This window comes from Alligator sinensis, unplaced genomic scaffold (assembly GCF_000455745.1).
Source record: "Alligator sinensis unplaced genomic scaffold, ASM45574v1 scaffold1667_1, whole genome shotgun sequence".
In the NCBI taxonomy this organism is placed as follows: Eukaryota; Metazoa; Chordata; order Crocodylia; family Alligatoridae; genus Alligator; species Alligator sinensis.
The window spans coordinates 471,967-482,661 of record NW_005842504.1 but is presented as its reverse complement, the minus strand read 5'-3'; the positions used below and the strand labels follow the sequence as shown (position 1 = coordinate 482,661).

The 10,695-nt window shown below is 60.8% G+C and overlaps 2 protein-coding genes across 2 annotated transcripts in view; both read right to left on the bottom strand.

Annotated features, from left to right (window-relative positions):
- The window catches only part of CNTD2 (cyclin N-terminal domain containing 2), a 3,348-nt gene extending 2,738 nt beyond the window's left edge, over positions 1-610 (bottom strand). Inside the window, exon 1 of the mRNA XM_006031416.2 lies at positions 538-610. Coding sequence (XP_006031478.2) covers positions 538-610 — 73 coding nt within the window. The remainder of the gene's footprint in view (positions 1-537) is intronic.
- Positions 611-955: 345 nt separating this feature from the next.
- Positions 956-10,695, bottom strand: part of AKT2 (AKT serine/threonine kinase 2) — an 11,205-nt gene continuing 1,465 nt past the window's right edge. The window contains exons 3-14 of the mRNA XM_006031384.3: positions 10,623-10,687; positions 9,860-9,971; positions 8,918-9,071; positions 8,576-8,707; positions 7,913-7,978; positions 7,379-7,447; positions 6,689-6,811; positions 3,523-3,651; positions 2,060-2,274; positions 1,703-1,790; positions 1,519-1,621; positions 956-1,078 (exon numbers count right to left, since the gene is read on the bottom strand). Of these exons, the coding sequence (XP_006031446.1) occupies positions 999-1,078; positions 1,519-1,621; positions 1,703-1,790; positions 2,060-2,274; positions 3,523-3,651; positions 6,689-6,811; positions 7,379-7,447; positions 7,913-7,978; positions 8,576-8,707; positions 8,918-9,071; positions 9,860-9,971; positions 10,623-10,687 (1,336 nt within the window). The 3' untranslated portion in view covers positions 956-998. The remainder of the gene's footprint in view (positions 1,079-1,518; positions 1,622-1,702; positions 1,791-2,059; positions 2,275-3,522; positions 3,652-6,688; positions 6,812-7,378; positions 7,448-7,912; positions 7,979-8,575; positions 8,708-8,917; positions 9,072-9,859; positions 9,972-10,622; positions 10,688-10,695) is intronic.

The following is a 10,695-nucleotide window of genomic DNA, read 5'->3' as shown; positions in this document are numbered from 1 at the left end:
CCAGGCCTCCCCCCGCTCCCGTTCCCCACCCCCAGACTCGGGCCCAGGTCGTGCCCGGTCCAGCTCTGTCCTGAACGCGAAACAGAAAACCAGATGACGAGCCGCGCCGAGGAACCGCACCGGGGCCCTCGAGGGGCGCGCAGCCCCCGCAAGGCAGCACCTGATGCCGCGCTGCCCGCTACTGTGCTGCCCCCGATGCAGCGCAGAGAAATCCGTGGGTCGAGACGAGCTCTCGTGGGGGCGCCGGGCCCTGCCAACAGGTCCGCACCGCCACGCCAGCTGGGAGTCCCAATGCAAGGTGGCGGAAGGGGCTGGTGCCAGTCTCTGGGGCGCCAGCCTCTGCCACTGGAGCCTGTCTGGCCTCTCCGCATTGTCCGCGTGCAGGCCTGTCCCCTGCCGGCGCGGGCTCCAGCCTGGTGCCAGCAGCCCCCCTTTCCTCTGGAGGGCTGCGGTAGCCAGGGGGGGAGTGGAGTCAGGAGCCGGATGGGGTGGCCGGACCTGGCACAGGCTCTCGGAGGCAGTACGTGGGGCTCTAACCCATGTCCATCACCAGCCGTGGCAATGAAGGCGACGTCCCTGCGAGCAGGCCCCGGCCCCGCAGGCAGCTCATGGCACGGGGACGGGGGAGCCGGAGCCCCAGCGTGGCCCCCCCGCAGGCCCTGAGCCCCTGGAGAGGTGCCAAACCGGAGCTGCCGGCTGCTTCTGTGATGCCCCTACCCAGGAGGTGCCAGCAGGCAGGGCCAGCCCCGGGCCTAGCTCTAAGGCACCGATGGAGACATGTTATTGCTCGGGCAGCGGCAGAGCTGCTCTCCTCCAAGGGCCGGGGGCTCCTGCGGGGACAGCGGCAGCGATCCCAGGAGCTCCGCGCCGGAGCCAGGGCCGGGAGTCCTCGGGGCTGTGCGCCGGGCTCGGGGCACTTGGGTTCTGGGGGGGCGGCGGGGGGCGCGGGCCCCGCCCAGCCCCCGAGCCCTGCCAGCCCTGGGCCCCTCTCTGCCACGCTATTCCCGGATGCTGGCCGAGTAGGAGAACTGCGGGAAGTGCGTCCTCTGGTCGGCCTCCAGCGAGTCCAGGTTGTCATCTGCGGGCGGAGAGGGGTGGTGAAGTGGGGGCGAGGCCCTGGGAAGTGCCGTGCACTGGCCCGTGCCAGGCCGGGCTGAGATGCCAAGCAGGCACGGGCACGACTGCATGGGACAGCCTGAAGCACCTCTACGGTGCCCAAGTCCCAGCCGGCACAGCGGGGGTCTTTTGCCTGGCCCTGGCATGATGGGGCCCCAATGCAGCCAGGGCTCTAGCGAGCACCCCGAGCCCAGCACGTCACAATCCACCCCGGGCCAGGCCCGTTGGCGACAATGAAGTCTCTAGAAGATGCAGAGCCTGGTGTGCGCTCTCTGGGAGGGGAAATCTGCTGCTGGCTGTGGTGCAGATGGGCAGGGGGGCAGCCAGCCTGGGAGCTACGGGTCAGGGGCTACAAGCCTTGCCCGCTGGCATGGCCGAGGCCAGTGGTGGTGGGGTACTCACAGCGGTCAGGTGGCGTGATGGTGATTGACTGCGCCGTGAACTCGTCATCGAAGTACCGCGTGTCGATCTCGGACGTCACCTGGGGCTTGAACGGTGGTACCAGCTGGGGGGAAAAGGGGGCTGCAGTCAGCGACGCAGGGTCCCCCCACCCACCTGGCTCCCATAGACCCGAGGACCCGCTCACCTTCTTCTGCACCACATCTTGCCAGTTAATGGCCACGAAGAACCGATGCTCCATCACCTCCTTGGCGTCGCTGGTGCCGCCCCCGAGCCTGCGGGCGCAAGGACGCTGTCAGCCCCCAGGCTCAGCCTGCCCCAGTGAGGCAGCTCCAAGGGGCCTGGGGGTCACCTGGGGAGCAACCGGCCGTAGGCTCCGGAGCCCTTCGGCAGGGGAAGCCATGGCACCGTGCGAGCTAGCTCAGCACGGCAGGGAGCTCCGGGGCTGGATGCAGGACTGGGCACCCACGAAGCCAGCAGGGATCCCCCCCATGGTGCGTGGAGGGGGGCAGAGCAGGCGGGGGTCCATGCCCTGTGCACCCACCTCTGCTTGGGGTCCTTCTTGAGCAGGCCGGCCAACAGGGACTTGGCCTCGGGGCTGAGGGTGCGGGGGAAGCGGATCTCCTCCATGAGGATGAGCTCGAAGAGGCGCTCGTGGTCCTGGTTGTAGAAGGGAAGGCGGCCGCACATCATCTCGTACATGACGACGCCCAGGCCCCACCAGTCTACGGCTCGCCCGTAGTCGTTGTCTTCCAGCACCTGCGGGGAGCAGACGGGCGCGGGGTGGGGGGGAGCAGCTGCGTGAACCGGGGACCCCCATCGAGCTGCCGGTGCCCGGTCCCGCGATAGAGCCAGGGGCAGCCCGCTGCCTGGTCTGAGATGAGCGGGAAGCTACAAGTGATGCTAAAGCAACTGACTGCCTGGTCCCTTCTCAGCTCCCAACGACCCTCGTTTCTCATCAAGGGTCTCGACGTTCCCCTATCCGCCGCCCTCCGTCCTGCTGCGCTCCTGCTCACCGAGCTCTTGCCTCGCAGCCCGGCAGGTTGTTTTAACTCGTTTCAATAAAGTTAGGCCTGTTTTTGCTTTGATCCTGAACCGAGGGCCACGCCTGGATCCCGAGTCCCCCTTCCCACTACCCCCCAGACAGCTGGGTGAGCCCTGGCTTGGTGTGGGGTCAGCCCCACCCCTAGGTGCAGAGCTTCTGGTTTAGTTTCGCCTGGGGAAAACTGTGTTGTTTTACACGTGACAATGCACCTCGCCCTCAGCACCCCTTCTCAAAACTCTAGATCTGACCGTGACCGTGGGGAAGACGGGCAATGGGACGCAGCAATGCCTGGGCCGATGTGATTTTAAGAGAAAGCCCACACGTGAGAAACAGACGGTGGACGTCGCCTGTAAGTAGCCAGTGGAGCAGGAAGAGGAGTAGGGAAAATAGCGAAAGTGCCAGAAACAAAAGGTATAAACACAGTTTGGGAACAAAAGGTTGTTGGACAACTGGATGGCTGGACTACACATGGCTGGATTACAGAGGCTGGACTACAGACAGCTGGATTATGGGCAGCTGGACAATAGGTGGCTGGATGGCTAGACTACAGATGGCTAGACGGCTGGACTATGGACGGCTGGATTACAGACAGCTGGACTACGGATGGCTGGATTACAGGTGGCTGGACTACAGGCAGCTGGACAGCATGACTATGACAGCTGGACTATGGGAAGCTGGATGGCTGGACTGTGGACATCTGGACTGCAGACGGCTGGACTAGATGCCCAAATGCCCCAGTGAGGCTCAGGACTGTCTGAGCCGCAGGCTGGGCAGCCAGGCTATAGCCTGCGAGGCAACTGGTGCGTTTCTAGGGACAAGCGCATGTGCTGTTGGCCGAATAAACCCACAGAAGCAGAGGGGAAAGTCCTGTCCCTAGAGCAGTCTTTCTCCTGATAACCCTCTGGGGCTCCCCACCCCAAGGGTTTGGGGTAATGAGCTCTGCTGTCCCGGGTGCCACGTACCTCTGGGGCCAAGTATTCGGGCGTGCCGCAGAAGGTCTTCATGGTGGCTCCGTCCGTGATGCCTTCCTTGCAAAGCCCGAAGTCCGTGATCTTGATGTGGCCATCTTTGTCCAGCATGAGATTTTCCAGCTAAAAGGCAGGAGGGGAGAATGGGCGCTGGGGGTCTGGTGCTGGGACTAGATCATCCTACCTGGCTCCAGGCATCTATCCCATGCTCTGGAAGCTAACCTCCCCCCACCCCGGCCACTAGCACCCCAAGGTCTGGCCTCTCCTGCCCTGGATGCAGACCTGTGGCCTGAAGATACATCAAAGCAGACTGAGAATGGATATTGGGGAAAACTTCACTGTTGGAGCAGCAAGGCTGTGGGCCAGGCGCCCAGGGAAAGGGAGGACTCGCCATCGCTGGAGGTGTTCTAGGAGAGGCTGGACGGCCGCTGGGCAGGTGATCTAGGTATTATGATGCCCGTGATCTGCTATGGGGAGCTCCCAGGCTTTGCTGCTTGTCGCATGGACCGGGGGGAATTTTTATTCCAGGGTTGCTGTTTTAAAGCCTTCCCCAGAGGTGCTGGGCACTGCCTCCAGCCCTGGCTGGGGATGGCAGCTGGGACTCAAGCCCGGAGGGTCCTGCCCCTCCGCTCAGGGTCAGCCCCATGCTGCACTGGGGGCAGGAAGGGATTTTCCCCTATGGTCAGACTGGCACATACTGGGGTGAGGGGGGGGGGTTGCCTTCCTCTGCAGCAGGGATACAAGCTCTGCCTGGGATTACTCAAATAGAAGACAACCCTGATTCATCAAGAGACCCCCAATAATTAGATTCCACATACGGAAAATTTGTAAGTGTTATCATCTTTCCAGGCAGGGTTCTTTGGGTAGATGTGATACCTTTTAAAATTCTCCGGGTATAGAAACCAATTATTGAAGGTTTGCCTTGAATTCCCGCCCCCCCCACTGCTACGGCAGGGAAAATAGAGGCGGGGGGGGCAGATTCTCCCGTCAGCCCCTTCCCCTTGGACCCACGCTCCCTGAGCCTGTGGAAGCGAGGAGCATGTTTGAAATTAAACAGGGCTGCAGCATCCACAGATGTAGCTCATCCAGAACCGGTGCCTGTTGCCTTCTTCTGAAAAGGCCGCAAGTTTGAGCACGGGCGTTTCATAAATGCATTTTTGAGCAGCACTTTGACACCTATTTATATCTAGTGTGTGCATATGTGTGTGTGCACGCGCGCACACAAATTCAACTGGACAAAGCCCAGCAGTCAAGTTCCAACTTTCAACTGAGCTGACCTCAATCACCAAGTCTGTATGGCGCTACCACCGGGCTAAGTCTCCTTCCTCCCAGAGCCACTGCTCTGGGCTTTCGGATATTCCCTAAATCCCTCCTACATGCAAGCCCCAAACCTGAAGGCTTTGGGGTCTGGGTGCCCCCTCGTCCCACTTGCCTCTAGCCACAAGGCTGAAGCAGGAAGGCACGGGGGAAGGTGCGACTGCAGTCCCCCATTGCCATGAAATCGCGCAGTCGAGTTTCCTGCATTTGGGGAAACCCGCGGGGGTGGGTCAGCCTGCCCGGAGAGGTGGGGGAGTCTCCATTCTTGGAGGTTTTGAAGACCTGGGTAGACCAAGCCTTGGCTGGGATGATGGAGTTGGGGCTGGTCCTGCTTGGAGCAGGGGGCTGGATTAGATGCGACCCCCTGAGGTCCCTTCCAGCCTGAACTTTCTATGATTATGTGAAATGAATACTCCTATCTTGTGTTTATCTTTTCTCTCCGGCGTGCAATAAATTCTGAATTCATCAGTGCATTCCCTCCCCGTGAAAATGTAAATTAGGCAGCAGAGGGAGGAAGAATGTCTGAAGGCTAATTGTACTGTAAAAAAAACCTACCTAAGAGGTAAGAAGCCACTGAGGCATATCTTTTTGTAATAGAGTGGAGTGAAAAGTGGCTATATTTAGTCATTTCTTGTAAAACAATGTAATCTTAATAATCTTGCGAGGTATAGCCATAGGGCCAACTAGAGTGCAGCTGTGTTGTTAAGTGACTTTGGAAATTGGGTTGTCTGGGTTCAGCTCGCAGCTCTGGCACGGACTCTGTGCGTTAGCATGGGTAGCTCACTTTTTTCTGCTCTTATGTGTTTCTGAACGTAGACAAAGCCTTGGCTGGGATGATCAAGTTGGGGCTGAACTACATGTGACCTCTTGAGGCCTGTTCCCACTCTCATTTTCTATGATTCTGTGACAAGCCTCGCTGTAGACTCGATCTTATACACTTGATCTTAGCCAAAACCTTTTTTTTTTTTAATTCAGTTTTCATTTCTGGGGCCAAATCAGTTCTGAATTCAGTTCCAGATTTTGACCGAGCAGAGCTCAATCATTCCGGTCTGTGTGGTGCTGCCACTGTCTGCCACGGCTCTGAGCTCTGGCTATCTCCGATATGGATGATTTGCCCAGAGACATGAAATTAAATTAAAAAAAAAAAAAAAAAAAAAGGTAGGTTCCCATCCAAACATCAGCCCAGCACGAGCCGCGGGTTTTAGTCATGCTCAGCATTGGCTGTGTTTAATCAACTTCACAGTTGGTTTCCGTTGCTGAGCGCGCACAGCTTTTGGCAGCAGCTTAATGATAGATGATGTATTTGGTCAGATCTCCTTGGATATGATTATAAGATGAGGAGCTTCCCTCCCCCGTTAATTGGGGAAAAAAGCCTCGTCTTGGTATCGAGTAACTACAGTACATTAACGCCCTCTGCAACAGCAGGACGTTGGCAGCCGCAGCCCCCCTGCTTTCCCTGGGGCAGGGGTGATGCCCGGGGCGTTGCTCAGAGGTTGGACAAGGGGTCTGTCTGAGACGGTTTGGACACGGGTGATCTTGCCTCGGGCAGGGGGTGGATTGGATGTGACCCCGTAGGTCCCTTCCAGCTCTTCTCTGTGATTCTAATCCTACCGTAGCGTGGCCAAGGAGATGCATCGTGCCCCCCCAAGCAGCAAACAGTGGGAACAGCGACAGGAGAACATCACAAGGGAAGAGAGTCACATTTGCTGTACCCCAGGGACCAGCGGGTCAGCAGATAGAGGCTCAGGGCCCGGCTACTGCTAAAGCTGGACCTGGGCCGGGATGCGAGGGGACTGCCGATGCCAGGGGGGAGAGCAGCACTTCTCTCCCTGCCCCGCGTTACCTTGATGTCCCGGTACACTACGTCACGGGAGTGCAGGTATTCGAGCGCAGACACGATCTCGGCGCCGTAGAAACGGGCCCGGTCCTCAGTGAACACACGCTCCCTCGAGAGGTGGAAGAACAGCTGGCAAGAGGGGAAACGGGGCGTGAGGCTGCGAGTGCGAGGGCCGGCTCCGCTCCCTGCCCATGTCGCGTTCACAACATTTGCGGCCCCCGCAGCTGATGAGGACGGCAAACGCGCTGCGGGACGTGCCGGAGAGCAGAGCGCTGGAGCCGTCTGCTGAGTGGGAATGATCCAGGAGGGAGGCTGACAGCCGTGTCCAGGGCTATGGCCACCCTTAGCAGGGAGGGAGCGAGCCCCTGCCCCCATTACTGATGGGGAGGGGCTTGCCCATAGACAGGAGTCTGGGAGCAGGCTGGACACAGAACCCAGGAGTCCTGGCTGCTGGTTTATGTTTGCAGAGCAGGGCCTGGACGGCTCAGAGCAACCCCTACCCTGTGATCTGGGAAGAGGTACTGGGGGACTCTCCCTGCCTTGGCAGGAGTCTGTCTGCAGACATAAGCCGTCTCCTCGCCACAAGGTGGGCAGCAGAGCCAGCCCCCGCTAGCTGGGCTCCAGGCTTTTCTAACGGGCGGTGGCTCTGCAAGGGCGGGGAACTCGATCAGGGCTGCAGACTGCACCCATACCTACCTCCCCTCCGTTGGCGTACTCCATGACGAAGCAGAGCCGGTCGTTGGTCTGGAAGGCGTATTTCAGCGCCTGCAACAGAGTGAGCCTTGGAGAACCAGCAGCCAAGGGCTGCTCAGCTCCAGGGTGCTTGGGACATCCTCACGTGGTCACCCCAGCGGAGATGCTGGGTGGCGGGGTCATGGCAAAGCCAGAGCGCCCAAGCTCCTGGTCTGAGCTGACTCTGCTGGTCTGGGGGGAGGCCTGGCCTCTAGCCCCTTTGCGTGAGAGATGAGGGGGAGGCTCCCTACTGCAGATGTGCAGGGGCCACGGGCAGTGGCGTCCCACGGATGCTGGAAGCACTGTTCTGTGACAGTTGTACAGAGGATGACTCTGGCTGCTGCCCACAGCCAAGCCTATGCCCTGCCTCGGGGTCCTGCAGCTCTCCAAGGCATATGGGACCCACCAGCCACAGCGGGGACCACACACTTAACAGAGCTGCTTCCCGAGCTGGCACCACCCCCCGCCCCAGGCGCCCGGGCCCAGGCCTCGCCTCACCGTGAGGAAGGGGTGCCGGGTGTTCTGCAGCACTCTGCTCTCCGTCACCGTGTGCGCCACCTCGTCCTGCGGAGAGAGGCAGAGCCGTGAGCCCAGCCCCCAGCAAGCACCACGCAGCCCTGAGCCCTCAGATTTTTGCATGGATGAACTGGAGGCTGCGCAGCCACAGGGAGCAGGGGCAGCTGGTGCTGAGGGGGGAACGGCAGCCTCGCAGGGGGGTGCCTTGAATGTAGCCCACTGCCTCTGCACCTGGGGGCACATCCCTGGCACTTTGTGCTGATGCTCTAGGAGCTGGCTGTATCAGCAGAGGGAGGACTTGTCTGCCCTTTGAGGGGAACTGTGGGACAGGTGTCAAAGGACCATCAGCGCTGAGGTATCTCCCGGCTGACTGTAGCACGGGCTCCACTCCCCCAAGGAGCCAGCCCAGGCCGATGAAGCCTCCAGCTGCGGGGTGGGGGCTGGGTAAAGGGCTATGCTACCCGCATGGGACTGATGGGAGCCAGAAAAGCCCGACAGGAAGCAACACAGAGCGAAGCAGGAGCGGTTTCCAAAGCGATCGCTCCGGGAAGGGCTCGTGTCCAGGGCATGGGCCGCTAGCGGGACATCACTGGCAGCCGGGGAGACGCCTGCTGCAAGCTGGCCCCGCCCAGGTCCTGCCCGCACCTTGGCGATGATCACTTCCTTGCGCAGGATCTTCATGGCATAGTAGCGCCCCGTGGCCTTCTCTCGCACCAGGATGACCTTGCCGAAGGTACCCTTGCCCAGCAGCTTAAGGTAGTCGAAGTCGTTCATGGTCTGCAGGGGCGGGAGCAGGGAGACGAGCTAAGGCCGGCGCTGGCAGGAGGTTCCCGAGACAGGAACGCTTCGCTCCCCAAGGGACTTGGCCTGTCCCCCCTGCCCTTGTGGATTTCCACCTGTGACTCAAAGCTCTGGGAACAACCCTCCTTCCCGTGCGCTGGGATAAAGGCCACCCCCATCCAGACTGGGGCCCCCCCAGCCTCTTACTGCTTTGACACGGGTCTTGGTCACGGCCACTTCCATCTCCTCGGCACCTGCGCTGTCATTGGGCGAGCCACACTTGTAATCCATCGCATCCTCCTCCGGCTCCTGGTTCTTGAGGCTGTTGGCGACTGTCTGGATGGCCCGCATCCACTCCTCCCTGTGGGCCACAGGGGTGACAGTGAGGGGGGTGACACATGGGTGGGCCTCACTGCTGGCTGAGCTCACCCTGAGCATGGCAGCCTGAATCTGGCTCTTGGTCCTGCTGCAGCTGTCTTGGCTCTTGCTCGCCAGGGCCACTTGTGCCTCTCTGCCCGCGTACAACTCTTGCAACCAAGGCAAGGCTAGAAACTGCTCTCTAGCGGCATCCTGGGGCAAAGACCCCTTGTCTCCCGGGGAGAGGACAAGCTGAATGGCGGGGGGGCTCCCCCACTGCAATGGCAGCTTCATGACCATTCCCAAAGCTCACAGCTCCTGCCAGCTTCAGTAGGGAGCTCGTGAAGCCTGGGGCTGGGGGGGACAGGAACGTGCTCCCCGCAGGGGCTGGGAATGGGCAGACGGGTGGAGACCCCAGACACCATCTGCTAGTAGTGGCACAGAGCAGGAGGCAGCCAACGGTCCCGGGATGGACATGGACAGATGACACCTGCATGGGTATAACACGGGCAAGCCACATGCAACGCGCAATGTGAGACGCCCCGCCTGCCTTGGGGCAACAACTGCCCGTTCCCTTTACGGGGCAGGACCTGCTGGTAGCACCCGAACTCTGCTGGGCGACGCCGTCACTATGAGCCCCCTGGGACCTCCCCAACTCCCCCTCCCTGTTTGCTGCAGGGGGAAAGGCCCAAAGCCCCCCATCCTCCATCAGGTCCTGGCCAGGCCCCACATGGGGGTGGGGGGAGCCCAGTGCTTGAGGTGTAACAGGGTGGGGGCCCAAGCTGCACCCACCGCTCGTCAGGGGAGTCCACATGGAACGTCCTCTCGATGACAGTCGTCCACTGCAGGCACCGGATGACAAAGGTGTTGGGCCGGGGGCGCTCCGTCTCCATCAGCTGGCATTCTGGGGGCACAGGGGTGGGCACCAGAGGTAAGAGGCAGCCCTGGCTCCCAGGATCACATCTCCTTCCAACGAGAAGGCTCCAGATACCAGGCCTCAGCGCACCCCTCTGGCACGGTTGGGAACCAGCTCTTTGCATCTCTGCCCTCACGAAGCAACAGGGAATCGTAGGAAGAAGCAGCCCATCCCCACAGGGGTCCCTGGACCTTGTCTGCCCTGGCCCTGCACCAGCTGCAGCCGAGGCATCGTGCCCACGAGGCGGCAGATGGTGAGCGGCAGGCCTGCCTCCACAAGCTCTGCTCCTCACGGCACGTGAGAGGCACAAGCTGCCGCCGTCTCCCATGAGCTGGGGCAGATGGAGGATTGGTCCTCCACATGCCAGAGGCCCAGACATGAGCCGATGCTCAGCCCCACCGGCAGCTGAGCTCATGGAGCGGCAAAAAGAGGCTTTACCTGAGCCAGGGCAGCTTGTCATGAGCTCGCCAAGTCTCAGCTCTGTTTATGCCATTGGGCAGAGGGACGTGGGAGACTGAGGCCTCCTCTCCGGATTGGACGAGGTGCGGGGTGTAAAGACACAGGCCTGTGGGCCAGGGACAACCACGCGCCAGCAGGCGCCAATGCCAGAGAGACGGGTGCCACTCCCCAGCCTTGTACCTGCAACTGAGAAGTTGTTGAGAGGTGGCAGGCTCTGGTCGGACGGCTCGGGTCTCTCCTTGTAGGCGGTGAA